General features: G+C 36.0%; 2 protein-coding genes and 1 long non-coding RNA gene across 4 annotated transcripts in view; all 3 read right to left on the minus strand.

Moving 5' to 3' along the window:
- Positions 1 to 1,261, minus strand: part of LOC100643158 (proline hydroxylase buaE) — a 44,262-nt gene extending 43,001 nt beyond the window's left edge. The window contains exon 1 of the transcript XR_007224138.1: positions 898 to 1,261. The gene's annotated coding sequence lies outside the window, so the exon portion shown is untranslated. The remainder of the gene's footprint in view (positions 1 to 897) is intronic.
- Positions 1,262 to 2,871: 1,610 nt separating this feature from the next.
- LOC100642688 (transcription factor mef2A) lies at positions 2,872 to 9,023 on the minus strand. Its single transcript, XM_003395445.4, has 4 exons — positions 8,887 to 9,023; positions 7,996 to 8,098; positions 7,650 to 7,847; positions 2,872 to 7,572 (listed from the first exon to the last, which is right to left on the minus strand). Exons 2-4 carry the CDS (start codon positions 8,089 to 8,091, stop codon positions 5,893 to 5,895), a joined length of 1,974 nt encoding a protein of 657 aa, XP_003395493.1. The 5' UTR covers positions 8,092 to 8,098; positions 8,887 to 9,023; the 3' UTR covers positions 2,872 to 5,892.
- Positions 9,024 to 9,574: 551 nt separating this feature from the next.
- Positions 9,575 to 12,440, minus strand: LOC125385088. 2 transcript variants are annotated; one of them, XR_007224052.1, is made up of 2 exons: positions 10,657 to 12,440; positions 9,575 to 10,128 (listed from the first exon to the last, which is right to left on the minus strand). It is a non-coding gene; the product is annotated as an uncharacterized LOC125385088 (long non-coding RNA). The 2 variants fall into 2 exon arrangements; XR_007224051.1 differs by having other exon boundaries at positions 10,647 to 12,440.
- Between the last annotated feature and the right edge of the window lie 6,129 nt (positions 12,441 to 18,569).

The following is an 18,569-nucleotide window of genomic DNA, read 5'->3' on the forward strand; positions in this document are numbered from 1 at the left end:
TAATAATATAATAAGTAATAATTATAGTAGTAATAATAATCTTTAATAATTATTTAATGGAATCATTCCAAATTTTATTTCATGATTTAAATACGTAACATTTCTGATATTTAGCACAAAACCTTCAGTAGTCGGAGAAAAAAGAATGGTTATATCACAGAAAAAAACTATTATATCAACTATGGTATAGTCTCACGATCGATAGAAAAATCATAAATTGGATTTGTCAGGAATTACGAAACCTTCCTGTACATGTATTTACGCATACTTCATAGAGACAAGAGAGGCCAACGATGTAAGATAAACCTTTTTTCTTTTTTGTTCGAGTGCTTACTCTTTTTTTTTTTAATATAGGAAATCATCTATAATCTAATAATCACGATCTTTCACCTCTGAAATTCTTTAAATAATCTCGATAAAATATCACGCGACCTTTACATGAGAGAACTAATAATAGTAATGATTCTATAAATCTACATACAAATAATTTTGGTCACGAACCAAAATTATGTAACTGTATCTACATTTAAACATGACGAAAACTGGAGATAGTAAATTTCCACTTTAAAGTCAAAGAATTACGCTAACTTAACCTTCATACTGCTATCTATATTACATTAAATAATTACATATTTAAAACTATCTCTGCATCTCACAACGATTCCATCTATAAGATCTTAAACTTATGAAATTCGAGGTTCCCAATTCTGCAAGAAAAGAGATCGACACTGCGCAAATATTCTTATCTGACTGAAACAAGAAACATAATACTGCTTGGAAACGAACTATATCTCGCAGGAATGAAAGCAAAATATCTGGCACATGTATACAAATTGGTTCACCAAGAGTAAACAAAATATCGTCGGTGCACTGCACCTCTCGAAAAAAGCCACTGACCTGTAAAGTCCGTTTGTTTCTCTGTGTTTTTTGTATCCTGCTTGATCTTCTTTCTCATTTTTGTACACGCGAATAACGGAATCACTCCTTTTTCATTTAAGCCACATGTATCGCGGGGTGCACTGCACTATACGTAAACTGTTTAATGTTCAGCTGCAAATGTCACGTTCATTGGCGAACACTGTCGGCCCCACATGCACGAGGTAATCAAACGAACCAATTTATCGTCACGTAAGCACAATTCCCCGCGAACGAACTGCAAGATTGTCACGTCTTCATTACTTGATCGTGCTAGTTGCGTGCATTGCAAGGGAATGAAAGGAACAAGTTTCTAGCGTACATCTTAGGAGAAAGGTAAGTCTCCTACCTTTCGTTCGTTCCTTCCTTCTCCTAGCTGTGCAACGCTCTCTTTAAATATATATGGGAGACATGTAAGTGGAGTATATGAACAACCTTGATGTAAAAATTTGAATATCGAATGCTTTTTTATATAAGAAATATATTTTTTTATATGAAATATTATAACAATTTTTTATTCAAGAAAAAATTAAAATATGAAATGTTATTCTTTTTTTTACGATACGAACTTCGAATTTTTATTTAAAATTTCATATTGATACTGTATAAACTTATTTTGAATCTTTAAGTTATTTATAGTTTTCATTCCGTTTTATTAATATTCGTTTCTCTTTCTGTGAGTGGATGGTTTTTTCATTTATCTAATTGCGTCGGAAGTTAAATATTAGATTTGCTGAATTAGATATTATATTAATATTTTGTAGAAATACATGGTGCTGATATTAAAAATAATATTATTAAATTTATTTAATTATATCGCGTATCTTAATTTAATTCTCCCTGAAAAAAATTCAAAGCGTAGGCGATATTCGTGATCACGTGATTACCGATAGAGCGAAAATGCCGGTGGATGAAATTATCGGTAGAGCAAGAAACTCCCTCATTTCGTTTGCGAAAATAAACGTTAAAACGCGGCTTATCGTGTTTCGTACGAAGAGAAAGGGAAAGTGGTTTACTTTTACTTTTCTGTCAGCTCTAACTTTGTACGTATATGCACGCAGTACTCGTATGGTGTTCGTGCGCTGGAGAAAGTAGATAGCTAGTGTATTTTCGATATCGTTGTTTATGTCGTTCTGCACGTATTAATGTTTTAAACTACAGATAAAGAATAGACATCTCTTAGAACTGTCATACACCTATCATGAAATATGTATAGTCTTTATATGTTTGATTACTCCTCGATGATTCTAGTAAGAATAATTAATACCATTTTAAGGATGCAATAGGATACCTTAGTGCAGTTCTGTATTGAAACATAACATAATTATTAACTACCACGAAAACATACAAATTACATATTATGAAATATTGTAACATACATAATAAAATTCTTCGGTTTGTAAATCTTGTACCTCAGTACTATTAATTACCATCTGTATGAATTGTGTCCTTTATACGTAATTTAGATTTGTGTATATAAAAAATGTGAAAATTATTAAATTTGTTATCATTTCTTGAGAAATAAATTGACGATGAAAGTGCAAAAAATCATTCAAACTAAAAAAGATCATTGTTCGCGGTGTCCACAATAATCACGACAAATAAATTTGTTATTGTATAGATATAAAGAAAAAGATACTAACACATTTTCAATACTCCTACATGAACTTCGAAAATGATGGAGATGTTTTATGATATGTCTTGCTGATTTTAAGTAACTATACTTAAATACAGATGAAAGAATTAAGCGTAATCAATATTTACAAAAGTAAGTTCAATATTAAACAATGGAGAGTTTGCGAAGACGCGAAGTTGCATTTATATACGTGTCAGCCATGACAGATTAAACATTTATTCTTTTGTAAAATGCTTAATGTTTACTCTATTTTGATTCATACACTTATGATTTCTATAAGGTACATTGTTTTTATAGATAGATAAACAACGACAGGCAAGCTTTGGAAAAACCATGTATTATAGAATAATAATATAGATTACATTGTTCATGGTAATAATGATATAATAAACCAGAATATATCTGACAATAATAATAAGAATCTAAAATAACACGAATACTGAATACATATTATTAACAATAATGAGAGGAGGGACTTTGGGGATGTTTGGCAAAGGAAGGGGCCAAGCCGCTTAGAATTATATTTAAAAATGAAAAAAACAAAAAGAGAGATGGGATGAGAAGGGGTAGTAAACATTAGATTCGATAAAACCAATAAGATCTTCGGATCGATAACCTAACATTTCGCGACATGTTCCAGTTGTTCGAACATTTTAAAATGAAACTAAATAATCCGCCGCAAGACGATTTCAGTCACATTTGAGATCCACTCCTCTTATCGCATGCAAAAAAAAGATTATATCTTTGAATCGATAGAACAAGACGAAAAAACGAGAAAAAAATAAGTAAAACGAAATACAATGACAGGAATGACAATCGGCTGCGTTTAAGACTTACTGCTAAAGTAATTACGATAAATTGCTAATGAGCAATTTATGATTGTTTAAAAAAAACAACGCGTTCACGGCGCTGATTTATATAAAATGTAAATTTCTTTTCATTTTTTTCTCTTTCGAAAAATAATAAAATATAGATAATTTGTTCGGGCAATCTCTTGGATTAAACACGCAACCCGTAAATGTTTTATCTTATTTCGTGCTGTAGTATAAACTAAGGAAAAAACCTTTTCATATGTATTGCATTATACGTACACATAATGTTTTGTTTCTCAGTATATTATTCGTAACATTACTTGCGCAGCGTACGCACGTAAAAACATTTGTTAGTACACGACAGGTTTATACGCGTCGAGTTGTTGTTATTATCGCGTTTCCCTCATTTTTTCTGTTCATACAAACCGAAGGCGATAAGAGAGCGAGAAAAGATGAAAAAAATAAACAAAAAAAAAAAAAAAAAAAAAAAAAGAAAAAAAGGAGATCGAGCACATCATTTTTCCACTCGAGAGCCAGCTCGTTTTAGGAATTCTACGCCGTTTCCAGACATCTGGAAATCGTTAATTGCACCCTGGTCTTGCGGATTGGTCCTTTCCCACCGGTGCCATGATCATTGATGACTAAATTTATTATTTGTGTATCACGAGCTGAGATCTTAAACTTACTAACGAAGCACCTTGAATATACTAAAAAAGAAAACATATGGACAATGTCTAGATAGTTAAAAAAGAAAAATGTTTTCTAGATATCTAAAAAGAAAAAATTAGGAGAACGACAAAAATATTGAAGTTAATTAGCTCAGTTGCATGGACAGAACACGCTGATGTTGTTTGTATCCTCTGTATCTTCTTTTATATCTTTGTTGCTTTTTGGTTTCATTTTAAAAGTTTCTCGATTATTGTATCGACTGTAAACGAATTATGGAGGGTATATTCCTATAAAATATCAAAGAATGCAATTCGCGTCGGGAGAACACACGGCACGACAGTAATATAATAACGCTAAATAAATTGATAGCAGACGATATCGTTTCGCGTGGCAGCGATACTTTATGTTTAGAGTGCAAAACGGTACGTCGAATTTACAGAGGCCTCGTAGTTAATTCGATGTTGAACTAATGCACCGTATGATATGGTACGGTTGTGCCATGAACGAAGCCAAGTTTATTAATTGACCGTCCAATCTCTATTGGTGTAGATCATTGGCAAGGTGAACCGTTATCTTTTTTTTGTCTTTCTGTCCTTTTTTCCCTCTGTGAATGATTGAAAGCCTCTTAGGCAAGCTACAAAAATTGCGGTAGAATAACAAGTCAACGAGAAAGAGCTTGTCAATCAATAAATTATTCGTGTAATATCCCTCCAAATATTTTGATATGATTTATGGAGGTTTGGCAGCTCTGTGTCTTTTCCTCTTTTTCAATATATGATACTAGTGATACTATGAGAGAATGTACCGGGTGGACAAATTTTCCCGTTTTCCTGTTTTTTCAATCTTAAAACGCAATGTTCGAAATCTCCCTTTTCAAGTGCGAAATCCTGCATACGAGTATGAAAAATAAAGGAGGCAGAAAACGTCCTCGCAAGGGAAGCATCAACGCGTAGACACGAATTTGAGTTCAGTTGTTAAAAGCTATACGCATTACGATCCACGATATTGTTATCGAACATGTACTAATCTGTACCACCCGGTATAATTCCACTAATTGCTTGGTTGAAAGGTAAGTACGCGATGACCAGCCGTTGTTCCATCGTGAAACTGTTCTTTTGGTCTAACCTACGGGAACGACTCAATATTTTACGTTAAATTACATATATTACTGAAATACCAGACGTATTGATCAGCTTTTCTTCTCGATAATAATTGTTTCGAAACTGTATTATTCTGGACATGTATCTATTCAAATCCAAGATTGGAAGCTGCAAATTTGTTTTCTTGCATCCAGCATGCAAATGTTGATGATGTCCCATGGTTTTAATTTTTTCACTCAAAGACTATCAACAGATATTACTGGAAGCAAAATTGTTTGACGGATCTTGATAAACAAATATGTAATTAATGTTGCCGTTTGAACTTGTATTATGAACACTTCTTAAGTTATTTAACAGTTAACGGGGATCATTCTTCTAAAAGTTTCACCTGTATCTAGCATATATGTATAGATTATGTTAAAATCTTTCATCATCTGTGTATATCCACAGCAAATATTCTAAATTCAGTGAAAAATTATTCAGCTTCACGATTGAAAAACTTTTCACTATGATCCGTCTTCAAAATTATGCAAAGGAAGACGAATGGATTCGTCGAAAAATAAACGGCGGTCAGCAAAAGCACGTCTTGATATTTTGGTATGACTGTGTTCATATATATTGTGATTTCATGTCCCTCTCTTTTGCATTTATTATCGTTCTGACATTTTTTTTTCTTTTTTTCTTATTGGTTAATCTTCTATCTATTTACATTACTCTTTAGTTGCAAGCTAGTATCTGATACTAGCTACAAACAAGGTTATCACGAGAGCACGGCACCAACTTCAGTCGCATCTTTGCAGTCTTGAATGGATAGTTGAGCTAACTCGCTCACTATTTCTTCCTGAGTGGTTGAATCTGTTTTCTTTAATATCATATATCCTGGTTGTATCTCCTCGTTTTCGCCGTTAATCTTAGCACTATTCTTCGCCTGTCCATTACTCTTTCGTTTACTTGACGTTTCTTCGCCAGACATACCAGGATGAATCTTGAAAACGCTCTTGATAATGTTATTAACCGTCTGAGAACGTTTTGGACTATCGTTCTTTTGGTCGGAAACGAATCTAATGCGAATCGTTCTGTTATTCTCCGTATTTTCTTTGTGTTTGTTTCCTTTCATCACGATAGCTTTTGACTTTGGATATTTTTGATCTGATGAATTCTGCCCGTTTGGAACATCCGTATTTTTTACTTCTTGCTGTTTCTCCTCGAAAGCAGATGTATTTTCCTCGACAGAATTTATTGCATCTCGTCCTATCGTGTTCGTCGACGACGAATCTGAAGTAAGAATATCGTGTGGTTTTCTAGACAACTCTTCACTATCAGAATCATTAACCTTCTTAGTTTCTTCGTCTAAATCCGTTACTTGTACGTTGTTTGTTTCTTCGATGGAACCTTTTTCTATGACTACTTTATTATTATCATTGAGTATATGGTTATTTGTATCTTGTCGATCATTCGATGATATCTCGCGCTGCAAGACCTTAACGGGACTTTTCGGTTTTGTGCCATTATCGGATGTGTCTTTGTTCTGACAATTTGTACAAGAGGATTGTTTGGAATGAGTAGGAGAATTCATTTGTCTCTTACTGGCATTGTTCTTCTGAGCAACACCCATATGCGGTCTACCTAATCTAAGAACGTTAATCGACGAAGTTGTTTGAGCATTGTACGGTGCTGCTGGTTCATATTGTGGAACTGATTGCACATGATTCAAATGCATTTGTTGCTGATGTGGTTGCATTCTGCGCACGTCAAGGTCCATTCTCTGTTGATAAGCTATATATTGTTGGTAAGGTGCTGCTAAATTTGTATTCATAGCTGGATTAACGTTCGCGTTTGTGTTTGGGCCGTAATTAAGGCCGGCATTAGGATGAACATTCGAATTTACATATTGAGGTACCATTTGTCTAGGTAATTGTTGAAATTGATATTGTGGGGCTGGATATGCAGGGCAGTTTTGCTGTGGAATATTCTGTACTATGCCATCTCTACGATCTCTAGGAGCGATCGGTGTAATCCGAGGAACGTTTCCATGATATTGTTGTGGTACTAATTGCCCGGATTGGTACATCTGATCGTTTTGTGTAATTACTGGATTCTGAGATTGATGACCATAGCCTTCATAATGCATACCTTCATTACTCATTGGCCTACCATATGCTACACTTGAATGATATTGTGGAGGTTGTGACGTGTAATCCTGTTGCTGATGATCTTGGTACTGAGGATATTGAGGAACAGGTGGCTGCGCATCGATCCAAGTTTCTTGCTGTGGCGGAGGCTGTTCCAAATCCCGTCTCGCCTGTACTGCATTCCAAACTTCTTTCAATTCACCGGTAATATCTCGATCTTTCAGTATTGTATATTGTCGCATAAAAGTTATGCCTGTATTCATCCTTTCCACAAAGTCTAGTAAATGTTCTATTAAGCTGGTACGCTTCTGTAGCAAAAATAGAGCCATGCAGGAAATTGTTCTTCATAAATGTGTTCAGTATAACAATTGTGTACTACAAGTACCTTTGGATCTTGAGCGTTTTTGCCATTAATTCGAAGAATTTCGGGATTGGCCATTACCGCGAATACTACAGCTTCTGTTTTTGTACGTGGTGGTCGAACCCTCATTCCTCCATAAAACCGTACAGGCTGTGAAGGGTTCAATGGCATCGCAATCTTTTCCCAAGATAAAACATTTACGTAACATGGAACAGCAGTGCCCTAAAGTAACAGAATAATACAGTTTTAACTAATCTTAATTGCATGAACTTTCAATATGATTATAAATGCATTGGTAAAACTTCATAGAAAATCCTGGAATCATTGGGAGTTTCTGAAACACGTGAAGTTCTCTTTTAACTAAGTATACCTGTATGAAATCTTGTATACACATATGAGGCTGAGGAGGATTTTTAAAAAGACGAGCGCCATTGCGCTTCATTCTAGTTGCGCCACCTTCTGTCATTTTGTAACTGAAAATAAAAGTATTCTAAGTAAGTGAAAATAGTACTTTACTATATATACATAAACAAATTCCATAAACTTAAATAAATAACATAAACAAAAAACACTTCCAAATTAATAAATAAATTGCAACAATAAGTTAAAAGCTTCTATGGTAGATATATATAATAACAAACAATATTTCAAAGAAAGAAAGATTATAAAAATAAATATCATATCATTGATGCTTTCACTCGTTTAATTTATTTATAAATTTTACGCTTATTTAATAACAATGCTAACAATGAGATTCTATGTTCGAAATAAAAAGGCAAGAAAAACAACGTTATGTCGTTCATTATTATGTTTAATGAGCACGGAGAAGAAAATTATCAGTTAAAGAATATCAGTAATTGTGTCACGTAAGTATTACGATACGACTGTAAATAGGAGCAGTAGAAGGGGCGGCTGAAAATTCGTACTAACAAATGTGTCGGAGCAAATGCGTAAAAAATTGCATGCTAGTTTGCTTTTAACAAATTTCTATATTCATATATTAACAATAAACACTTATTTAAATCAAATGCACCATGTATAAATTTCATGAGATCACTTGAATACAGAAATCGAACAATTTCTATGATATCGTCGTTGCATTAGAGCCCTCTCGTTACGCGACCATCATAGATTGTCAATATAACCTCAAAATTCTCTAAGTTTATACGGTAAATGTTTCAATAAATGTAAGCGGAAGGTTTATTTAAATGATGCACTACTTTGAAATAACAATATATAGTCTTCTGTTACGTAAACTCACCCCCGCGGTGCTGTTTCACGCGTATAAACACTTAAACAAACAGGGACACGATACGACACATTATGGAGCAGCTTCGGTGGAAAAGATCCATCGCTCCTTTTGTTTATTATTTTTCCGGAGTTTGCGCGATTGAATCGACCACGGGCGCTTTACTACTTTATGTGTTTAAATAACGAACTAAAATATCTAAGATGGCCGAAACGGAAATCATGCTTGTGCATTAGTGTGAAGTGGCCTAAAAAGTCCCTAGATTCAATTTTTATTTTTTTTATTTCATTCTATGTAATTTTGTTATCGTTGATTTATGTATAAATAAAAGCTTGAAAGGTCAAGTATATCATATAATGTTAAAATATTTTTCGATCAGATTATATTTTGCGTTGTAAAATTTGGAGGAAATTAGCTGAAAGGTAATCGATATATTTGAATCAATAATCGAATCGTTTCAGTAGCGAAATTAGCGGGAGCTGCAGACGCGCAGCTTAGAATTTGGTTCTTGGATAGTAGTATTTTTAATTTATAACAATGGTGATATTAATTGTTAATTAAGAAATGTGTAATTTTTAGTGTCACGAATTTTTTGTGATAGTTATGTTCTATTATTTTATGTGTTATATTAATGATCTTATGTTATACATCATGGGACAATTGGAAGAAACTGTTGGAAAATAATTATCAACGAGTTAGGTACGTACTCACGTATCTTTTAATATTACCTTATACGTATGAACATACATCTTTTCTATTTATACGACAATTTTTTTATTGCATTTTTTATCTCAGTTACCATGTACCACAAAATACGCCTTACGATGACACATCACGTATCTCTTACTGTGTTCGTAACGTGCTTTTATTTTTATCGGTTTCCCAGAGATGAAATCGCAATATTTACCACTGCACTCAAGTGGTACAAATGTTTTTATCGTAACACGTGCGGAAATATTTTATGAGTAAAAATCATATTATTATATCTATATATATCATACTTTCAATCATATTTATCATTATATTTTGCATTTCGTTATATCCTTCCATGCATCGTTTACGCTTCCGCGAAAATAAAAGCTCCCTCGTAACTGCAAATAACAATAACCACTCTTCGTCGTATACATAATTGTTCTTTTTCCCCACGCATAAATCGTCCAATTTAATTTCGTTTCATCAAATATTTTTTCTTGGCATGAACCACTGATCGAAAACAGACCATTCGACCTAACGTACCATAGTCGGTTAAACTATCTGTAATAAAGGAAGTCCTTAACACTTTCGACGAACTTTCCAAATATTTTTATAGGTACAGTAAAAGTTCAACAAAAGATCGATATTGACCGTATCAATAACCTAGCAATAAGAAGGCACAATTGAATATGATAGACGGACGTAGATAAAGTGTATAGACACATGCAATTTTAATTTTCTAAGCATTAGCTCATATATCAGAATATTTAATAAGAATATTTAGAGAGATTAGCCACATACATATGTAGTGAATCTCTGTTATCGAAAGCATTGAATTATCCGAATTGTTCTATCTACCGACATATTATGATTAACAGAGATCCAGCATATAACCTAACATCAAAAATATCGAAGAAAGACTATTATAACACGTTCCATGAAGATTTTTGGTAAATCGAGTGGTCCGCACGTGTTCATTCCCATCCATTCCAATTCGGCTATCATTATTTTGAATTAGCTCGAGCAATTAGTGGAATGATAATTGGGCGATCGTTTCAAATAAGTTATCGTTAGCTTACTCGATCGTACATGATCTTGCGGTGATCGTTAGTGGCGCCACTTGTAGCCGGGTGTATGGTGTGTACGTGGCCGGGTATCGGAAGAGCATCGATGGGGCCCCGTTGAATCCACCGTATCATTATGACGCCTCGCAGGCAACTATCGATCCCGATCGATGATATTAATAGTCGCTAACTACAGTCTTCCACACCGCTCGCGTTCTACGCTGTATTTCGCCAGTCGAGCCGGCGTTTTTTCTTCTTCTACACCATGCAAACCGCCGCGCATCATGGGACACCATGGGAATCGTTGCGTGCTCGCGTTTCTCGCTATCTTCTCGTGATAGTCGACACGTAAATAAATTTGCCCTTAAGTGAGGAAGAAATTTGCGGAGTTTCCGTAATACATACGAATTGCGTCGTTCCTCATTAAAGCGACGAGATGCTAGGGAATTTTTTTTCTAGTTTTTAGAAGGAAACCTAAATTGTTGTCTAGTTATATAAATTTCTATGGTGTTTCTTTTTTAACAATTGGTATGGAAATTACCTGTATTTTTTTTTCTTCGTAGGTAAATGCAAAATTACAGATTTGCAAGTTCTACTCGATTTCTTGTCAATTCATCGATCACTATAATTATATCAGCGCGTTGAGTATACATTAAGCTTATTGCCTGGCTCTAAGTAAACTTCTCTAGTTTTTGTGGTATCCCGTCGGTGTGTTTCTACCTCGTTTTCATTCTTCATCTTCATCAATTATTTACTCTATCTCATGACCATATTAATATGCTAGAAGCGACGACCTTGTTACAAAATGATTTATCACGGTTGCTTTCTTCCTACTGTCTAAAGCAACCGGTTTGCTTATTATATACGACGTGTTTCCGCACAGAATTTTCTCCAAGTTTCTTCAATTTTCTTTATTATATTCATTTTTATAATTTTGATAACGTCCTTCTAGTATTAATTTTAATCTCCCAACCACGAGCGACGCTGAAACTACTTATTCCACTTATCCTGCTAATTTTGACGGGGTTACGCTATTACCCTGTTTCTTGTTACCGCATTAAAAGTTTCCATATTTATGACAAACCTATACAAGATATAAATTTCGTTCGTGGTGTTGCACGATAGAGTATGAAAATCTGAAGGGATAATTTTCTGATTTCAATAATGTACTCAAGATGTAAATTGCAACACATTTGCGTTCACATTTCATGAACGTTATAGTTCACTTCTTCGGGGACAGACCTGAAACTCGAAGCAAAAGCGCATAACACGATCGATCCCAGAAAACCAAAAGCATGACATTTATCAACCAGAAAGCTCAAAATCTAAAAAAAGCCGCAGATCTGAAATCGCGACATAATTACCGATATGTACATAGTTACATTTACTGTTCAATTCAAACATGATGCGATTATAGCGCAATTAGCCTACTATTGAACGTAATAAGAGAGTTAGGAAAAAGGCGTGAGAGAATTATCGCGTTTCTCGATCGTCGAATTTTAAAAGCACGCTGCTCGCGCGTTCCCTCGTCGACGATATTCCAGAAACGTTTCTCCTCCTCCTCCTCCTCTTTGACTCTCGCGCGGAAGATTAAAGTCGCGGCGTTGGCAAGCGTGTTAACAGGCGGAAGATGTGCGAACGTAACGCAAAGTCGCGATAGGGGCCGCGATTCCACAGGACGATCGGTGCCGGTAAGGAGCCTGTAATGCGAAATAATGGGTATCCACCCACTCGATGAAAATTACACGAGACGTGGCCCCTCGGACCGACCGATTCTCCCCCTGCCCCTCCTGCTCCAACATTCATCCTGAAGGGCATGTGAAAATAAAAAAATAAAAAAAAAAGATAGAAAAAGAGGAGAAAATAATAAAAGGAGGAGGGAGATGATGGCGCGCGCGTAGGGAACCCTGAAGTTTTCGGGATAATTGTTTAGCAGGCGCGAATGCTGTAATTAAAAGCGATGCAGATTCGAGATATCGAATCGATACGGAGCTGCAAGATGACGCGAGCTTGCTACAGCTGGTGGTTTCTAACATCTGTTGCGTGAAATTCTTATTGCGAATATAGAGAGCGTTGAGGATAAGAGAATTGCCTTTGGAAGTTGTTTCGCATAGTTTGAAATAGTTTGAAGATTTTCTATAGGAATTCGCGTAAAGACGAACAGGAGGACAAGCGGCTCGTACAATGTTCGTAACACGATTCGTAGTTTGTCGTATTTGTATAGATAAGATCAGCTATTTTTCACGAAGTGGATAGAGAGTTGATTTTTCAGTAGTCCAAATAATAGGAATCTACGATTGCAGTTCAGTTGGATGATATGCTACTTGTCTTCGAGCGCAGAGTGTTTTTCTGTCGTCGAAAACTTTGTCTATCTTCGAGAAAATTCATCGCCAAGAAATTACTTATCAATGTACGTGACTTCTCGTTTCAATTGTACGACAAATTGTTTCTTAAAAAAGCACCTTGAACGAAGAAGAACGATAAGATTCTCTGCTTCTTTTAGTTGAAATAAGATGTCGTTTTTCCTTATTATAATTTGTTACTATTCAAATATGTATTGCAAATGTATATCGATATATTTTAATAAGGAAGATGAACGATTCAGCCGCGTTTGAAACCTCCTCAAACGTTCCTCCACGAGACCAGAAAAAATGAACGATCTCGATAAAAGTTTCTTCAATTCTGGCGACGTATAAGCCACCAGTCTACCACTACGAATATCTCACATTCAGTCCTTTAATTTAATTATGGAAACTAGTCTGTACGCTCGTAAAAACGCGCTTTCATTAGCGTGGACCACGCGTCTCAACAATGTTGCACGTCTCCCTTTCCATTTAAGACCCCATAAAGCTCCCCCGCCTCGAAGCTCGCGAGCCATCTCTCGTGGATCCCGTACATTTTTTAATTCGAGTAATACTCGCTACGACACGAACCTTTCATACGAGTGGATCGTCTGAAAAGCCGCAACAGGGGAGAATTGAATGGCCATCTCGCGACCAACGTATGAAGGAAGAAAGCGAGCGACGAGGATGAAAATAAGGGGACTTCCTGAGAGAAGGCGAGGAAAAAGGAGAGGAAGAAACGAAGATAACCACGACGACTACGGCCACGAAGAAGAAGAAGAAGAAGAAGAAGATCGAGCAACAAGATCTCACGAGGTATCTCGATAAATCCCTTTCGCTGGACAAATAACGACAAGGCTCATTACTATAAACACGTCTCGCGTGGTCTCTGCGTGTGGCACGTCGGGTTCTCCGTTCCCCGACTATTTATTTTTATATCTACATGCCTTTTTTTCGTTATTATATTATCCTGAACCGTTCGTTCCTAATCGTGACCGTCGTGCACACTGCGCCGACATACAGGGTGCCCTTATAACGTAGAGTATTACCGACAACGGGGTGATCCTACGCGCAAAAATAGGTCGACGATATACAGTGACTTGCAGAACTGTTGCAACACACCGTGAAGTTGAGTAACCTTTTTTTGAAATTCCACCAAGCAATTTTTTTTATCCTTGAAATTGGAGAAATTGGGAGAATTGGTTTACTAGACGAAGCATGAAACAAAAATTCGCGAGAGAATAGCAATTTGTCGGAATGGCGAAGAAGAAAGTAAAGATCGCACCTTTCAACCTTTTTATTCCGGTTTGTAATGAAAATCTAACTACATTTTGCACGTTTATGTCAGTTCTATATATATATGTATATACAGAGTAGTTAGATTTTCATATTAAATATATGCTTGTTGAAAATGTTATTAAAATCGGTCGATGAGGAAACAATCGACACGCATCGAAGGACGTAGATTTCAGAAAATCGTGAAAATTGTGCTTTTCCCCATTTTTAACCGTTTGCAGTTCGTTGCAAGGTTAACTGATTTGCGTGCTATTTTCAGCATGTATATCTTTGTTGGTTTCCTTATAGGATTACATATCACATGCATTCGCCACATTCATAACACACATTCAATACGATATAACAAAATAAATGAAAAAGTGAATATGTAATATAATATACACGTTGATACGAATGTTTGAAAAGTGTTGATTAAATTTTCGCTAAAAGTTTACCAGATAAAAAATTGAAAATTCCGGTCTCTACATTTTTTCTTCGCCATTCTGATGAATTTTTAAATTTAAAAAATTTTTTTTTTATACGTTATCTAGTAAATCGATTCCGCTAACTTCTAAAAGAAACCTAACTCGTTCGGTCCAATTTTAAAAAAGTTATTCAGTTTCAAAACGTGTTGCAACAGTTTTGGAAATCGTCGTGGAATACAATCTTTCTACAGGACGCTTCGTTTTCGGGGAAATCAAGGATCAAGGTATAATATACACGCGAACTACAAAATTTTTTATCTTTATGCGTGTTTTTCGCATTTTAGATCGCTGAAGCGATTAATAGAAATTAAATATGGGTCATTTTTCGCGGAAACCAATGGTTCTGAAAATTCAGCTTTATGAACACTTGGCCGATGAACGTCTGAACTGTAGAAATCTACGTTAAACCGTGATCATACAAAGCGATAGGAAATGATCGATATAGAGTAGATTAAGAGCGCCAAATTTGAAAAAAAGATATCCTCAAAACCTATGATAAAAACGCGCAGCAAAGGATTGGTGGAAATTTTTTCCACCTTATTTCGGTGAAAAACGATTCTCATTTTCGACTTGAACAACCTCGAAAACCCCTAGAAAGTGTCATAGCAGCGGAATATTTTGCATGCCGGATATTATCTCCGAGTCGTGAATCGAGTAATGAACCGTAAAAATTTGCTCGCGGAAATAAGTAAAAAAGCGCCCAAATGACATTTTCCCGTTGAGGGGCTTTGTTTTCAAGAACATAGAGATTGTACGTGTTTAATTAAAGATTAATTAGAAATTGATATACACCTGGTATACGCGTACCTGTTGAATTTTTTAATTTAATTTTCTGACAAACCAGGCGTCCTATGACAAAATTTTATTTTATATTTTTTAAATTAATGCACGTTATACAACGTTGCGTGGGACACCCTGTATTTGTTCTCGTATACCCCGTGCGTGTGTCGCACGAGACCAACGATAAACAATGTAAACGAGATCGCTAAGCTGTAATACCGACGACGCGAGAGAAGCATATTTTTATTATCGTCTTTCCGTTCCACGTATGTCGTTGAATTATCATTCGATGGACCACCTTTCGATTTCCTTTTACTCTTCCTTCCTTCGTGCTTCCATCCAGAAGATTTACCTTAGCACGATCGTAGGTGTGAATTAATTACAACCAGTCAGGGTAGGTAGACCTTTCCTCGTCTCGACTCCGTGTTCCCAAAGCATAAGAGTATTAACGTTCGATGCTCGTTTTCGTTGATTTGAGGAGGCGATTAAAGGTCGTGTTACATACCGCTCTCGTGCCCGAACATTTTGCTAACTCTGTGATTCATTTTTCCGCTACATAGGAATTTTTATTAACTCTTTAGATGCGTTTTTTCTCCCTTGGTATATTAATGAAAAATCAGGATTCAATTTTTTTTTTTTAGAACGATCTATAAAAATGGTTTTGATAAATAGTCAGATAGCAAAGCAAAAAAAATTGATATCGTAACGTGGTATTATAAAATATGGAAATATCGTAATGTGGTATTATAAAATATGGAAATATCGTAACGTGGTATTAAAATATTCTCGATTTTGTAATTATCATAATTCGCAGCGTGTGTTAATATTAATTTATGCCTGCGAGCTATTTCCTTGATTATCACGAGAATCGACGAATCAGATAATCCGAACGATTGAATTAACAACGAAATTTAATCTAGTTCTTAATCTTCGCTTGCAGCAACTTTTCCTTCTTGTTTCTTCCTATTTTGTTCTGTTATTTTCGCATTTTCACTCTCGTCTGATTTCTTGATCGAAGAATGGAAAAGGTTGTTCGCTTCGTTTCGTTTTCGTCTTGTTGCGTATAGTAACAGGAACGAGAAGCCTGGTGCATGGAACACGTATCGACGTCGATCGATATGTCAATTAATTTTCATAAGGAGGTTCGTTTAAACGGCCAGACGAGCCAATGGGGGCACGTACGTGGGGTATTCCGCGCACCTGGTCAGGTTCGGGGTTTCCCCTTCCTTCCAATCTTCACCTTCCTTCGCTGACCTTCCCTCTTTAACGTGCTTCCTTCTATTCTTGTATTCTGTTCGGTTTTTTAGTATTTTATTTGCCTGTATCAATTTACGCTCCAATTTTGATAGAGTTGCTAATAAAAGGAAAAAGATAAGAGAAAGGATACGAAAGTGTACGAAATTTAGGGAAACATAAAAATACTCTGAGATATTAGCATGTATAAAATATAGAAGTGTCTTGGGAGATTTTACGTATATACGTTATTTGAAATTAAAGCGAGTATTTGCTTTTTGAATTGTTCAAAGACATTTTCCAAAATTACATCTTCCTTTGTTTGCACAACTTCACGTACAATAAAACTGAATTTATTTCATCGAATTGTTTATGTCTCATCTATTACACAGCCTAATAGCTTGCTCGCAAAACGAATTAAAAGCGAAATGAAAATCTTATTAACAAAGTGAAAGATCAGTAAACCATCGAAGAAATTTAAACGATTTTGCAAAGCATCTTCGCATTATGTTCCCCTTTGTCGATGAGTTTCTTTTAAAGAAATACACGACCTAATGATTAACTTAATTACGAATTTAACAACGAACGACTAAAAACGGCGTCCTATTAGCCAAACCAGAAACAGTCTAAACTATCGAAAAGGTTTAAACAATCAGTGAAGAATTTCTACATTATATTGCTCTTTGTCGATGAGTTTCTTTTAAAGAAACACGAAATGTACAGCTTGATGGTTAAAACTCAATTAACAATTCAACATCCAACAACCAAAGACGTGGTATTTGTTTTATATAAATTATATAAATTCCGTGACCCGTAAGGGAAAGATGGAAACGAGAATTAGCGAGGAATTTAAAGGATCATGGAAAGGATAAGCACCTTTCGCTATGTACCGTTCTCCTGATCGGCAACGCAACCATGATCGCGCACCGGCTCGCGTTTTCGCATTTTCTTCGTCTCCCTTCCCGGCCGGCCCTTTATTCTTCCCCGTCGAAACACACAAATCATCTGAATCGTCACGCATTAAGAGCGTATTACAGTGATTGGAAAGTGATAACCGTAATAACCAGGCTACGGAATACCCGGTGTATGCCGGCCGAGGAGGCGTCGATCGATCAGGGAATCAGCTTTAAATCGCCGATAATTTCTTTCTCCGTCCTCGTCTGTCGGCTGGAGGGACGTGCCGTGGGTATCGAGTGCCCCACCGAGGTACCGGGTGATCGGCTCGTAAAATTTTGTGACATCCAAATTATCCGAATGCGATTGCCTCTTCTCGTTGTTGTACCTAACGAATCTTATCCTTTCTCCTTTCAAAATCATTGCTGCAACTTAAGAAACTGAAAATCAGAGACAGAACGACGCCGATAAGGATGATTATGAGAAACGGTTATATCTTGTGTGTTAAAAATTCCAGAGACCAGGAACAGATGCCAGGAACGTTGAAAATCCTGCGATACTTTAGGACCCTTAATAACGTTTTACGAGTGTGCACGCGCGTATGTACACAGCCACATGTACCTATGGACACAGCGTGTAACTTCCGCGTGCGAGCAGCCACATACAAATCACCGGAATTGTCACACATTACGGGCGTATTACAGTGATTCGTTGGAAGATAGGCTTAATAACGAGGGGAACAAAGTACACGTGTATAGGGGGCAGGCGGTAAGGCGTCGACCGTGCAGAAAATCATCTTTAAACCGCCGATAATTTCTTGCTTCGTTGTTTTTTTCGTGCCTTTAGGGGGCACGAGAGGTGGTCGAGCAGGGGTTACAGGGGGATGAAGGAGAAAAGAAGACGAAGTTGAAAGGACGAGTTGTAAAACG

The sequence above is a fragment of the Bombus terrestris genome, chromosome 5, assembly GCF_910591885.1.
Source record: "Bombus terrestris chromosome 5, iyBomTerr1.2, whole genome shotgun sequence".
NCBI lineage: Eukaryota > Metazoa > Arthropoda > Insecta > Hymenoptera > Apidae > Bombus > Bombus terrestris.

Excerpts from the sequence above, each read along its gene's own strand:
- LOC100642688 (XM_003395445.4), bottom strand. The coding sequence starts at position 8,091 with ATGACAGAAGGTGGCGCAACTAGAATGAAGCGCAATGGCGCTCGTCTT. Across the intron at positions 7,848-7,995 it reads GTATACAAGATTTCATACAG|GGCACTGCTGTTCCATGTTA; the intron begins GTATACTTAGTT and ends CTGTTACTTTAG. Across the intron at positions 7,573-7,649 it reads AAAACGCTCAAGATCCAAAG|AAGCGTACCAGCTTAATAGA; the intron begins GTACTTGTAGTA and ends TTTTTGCTACAG.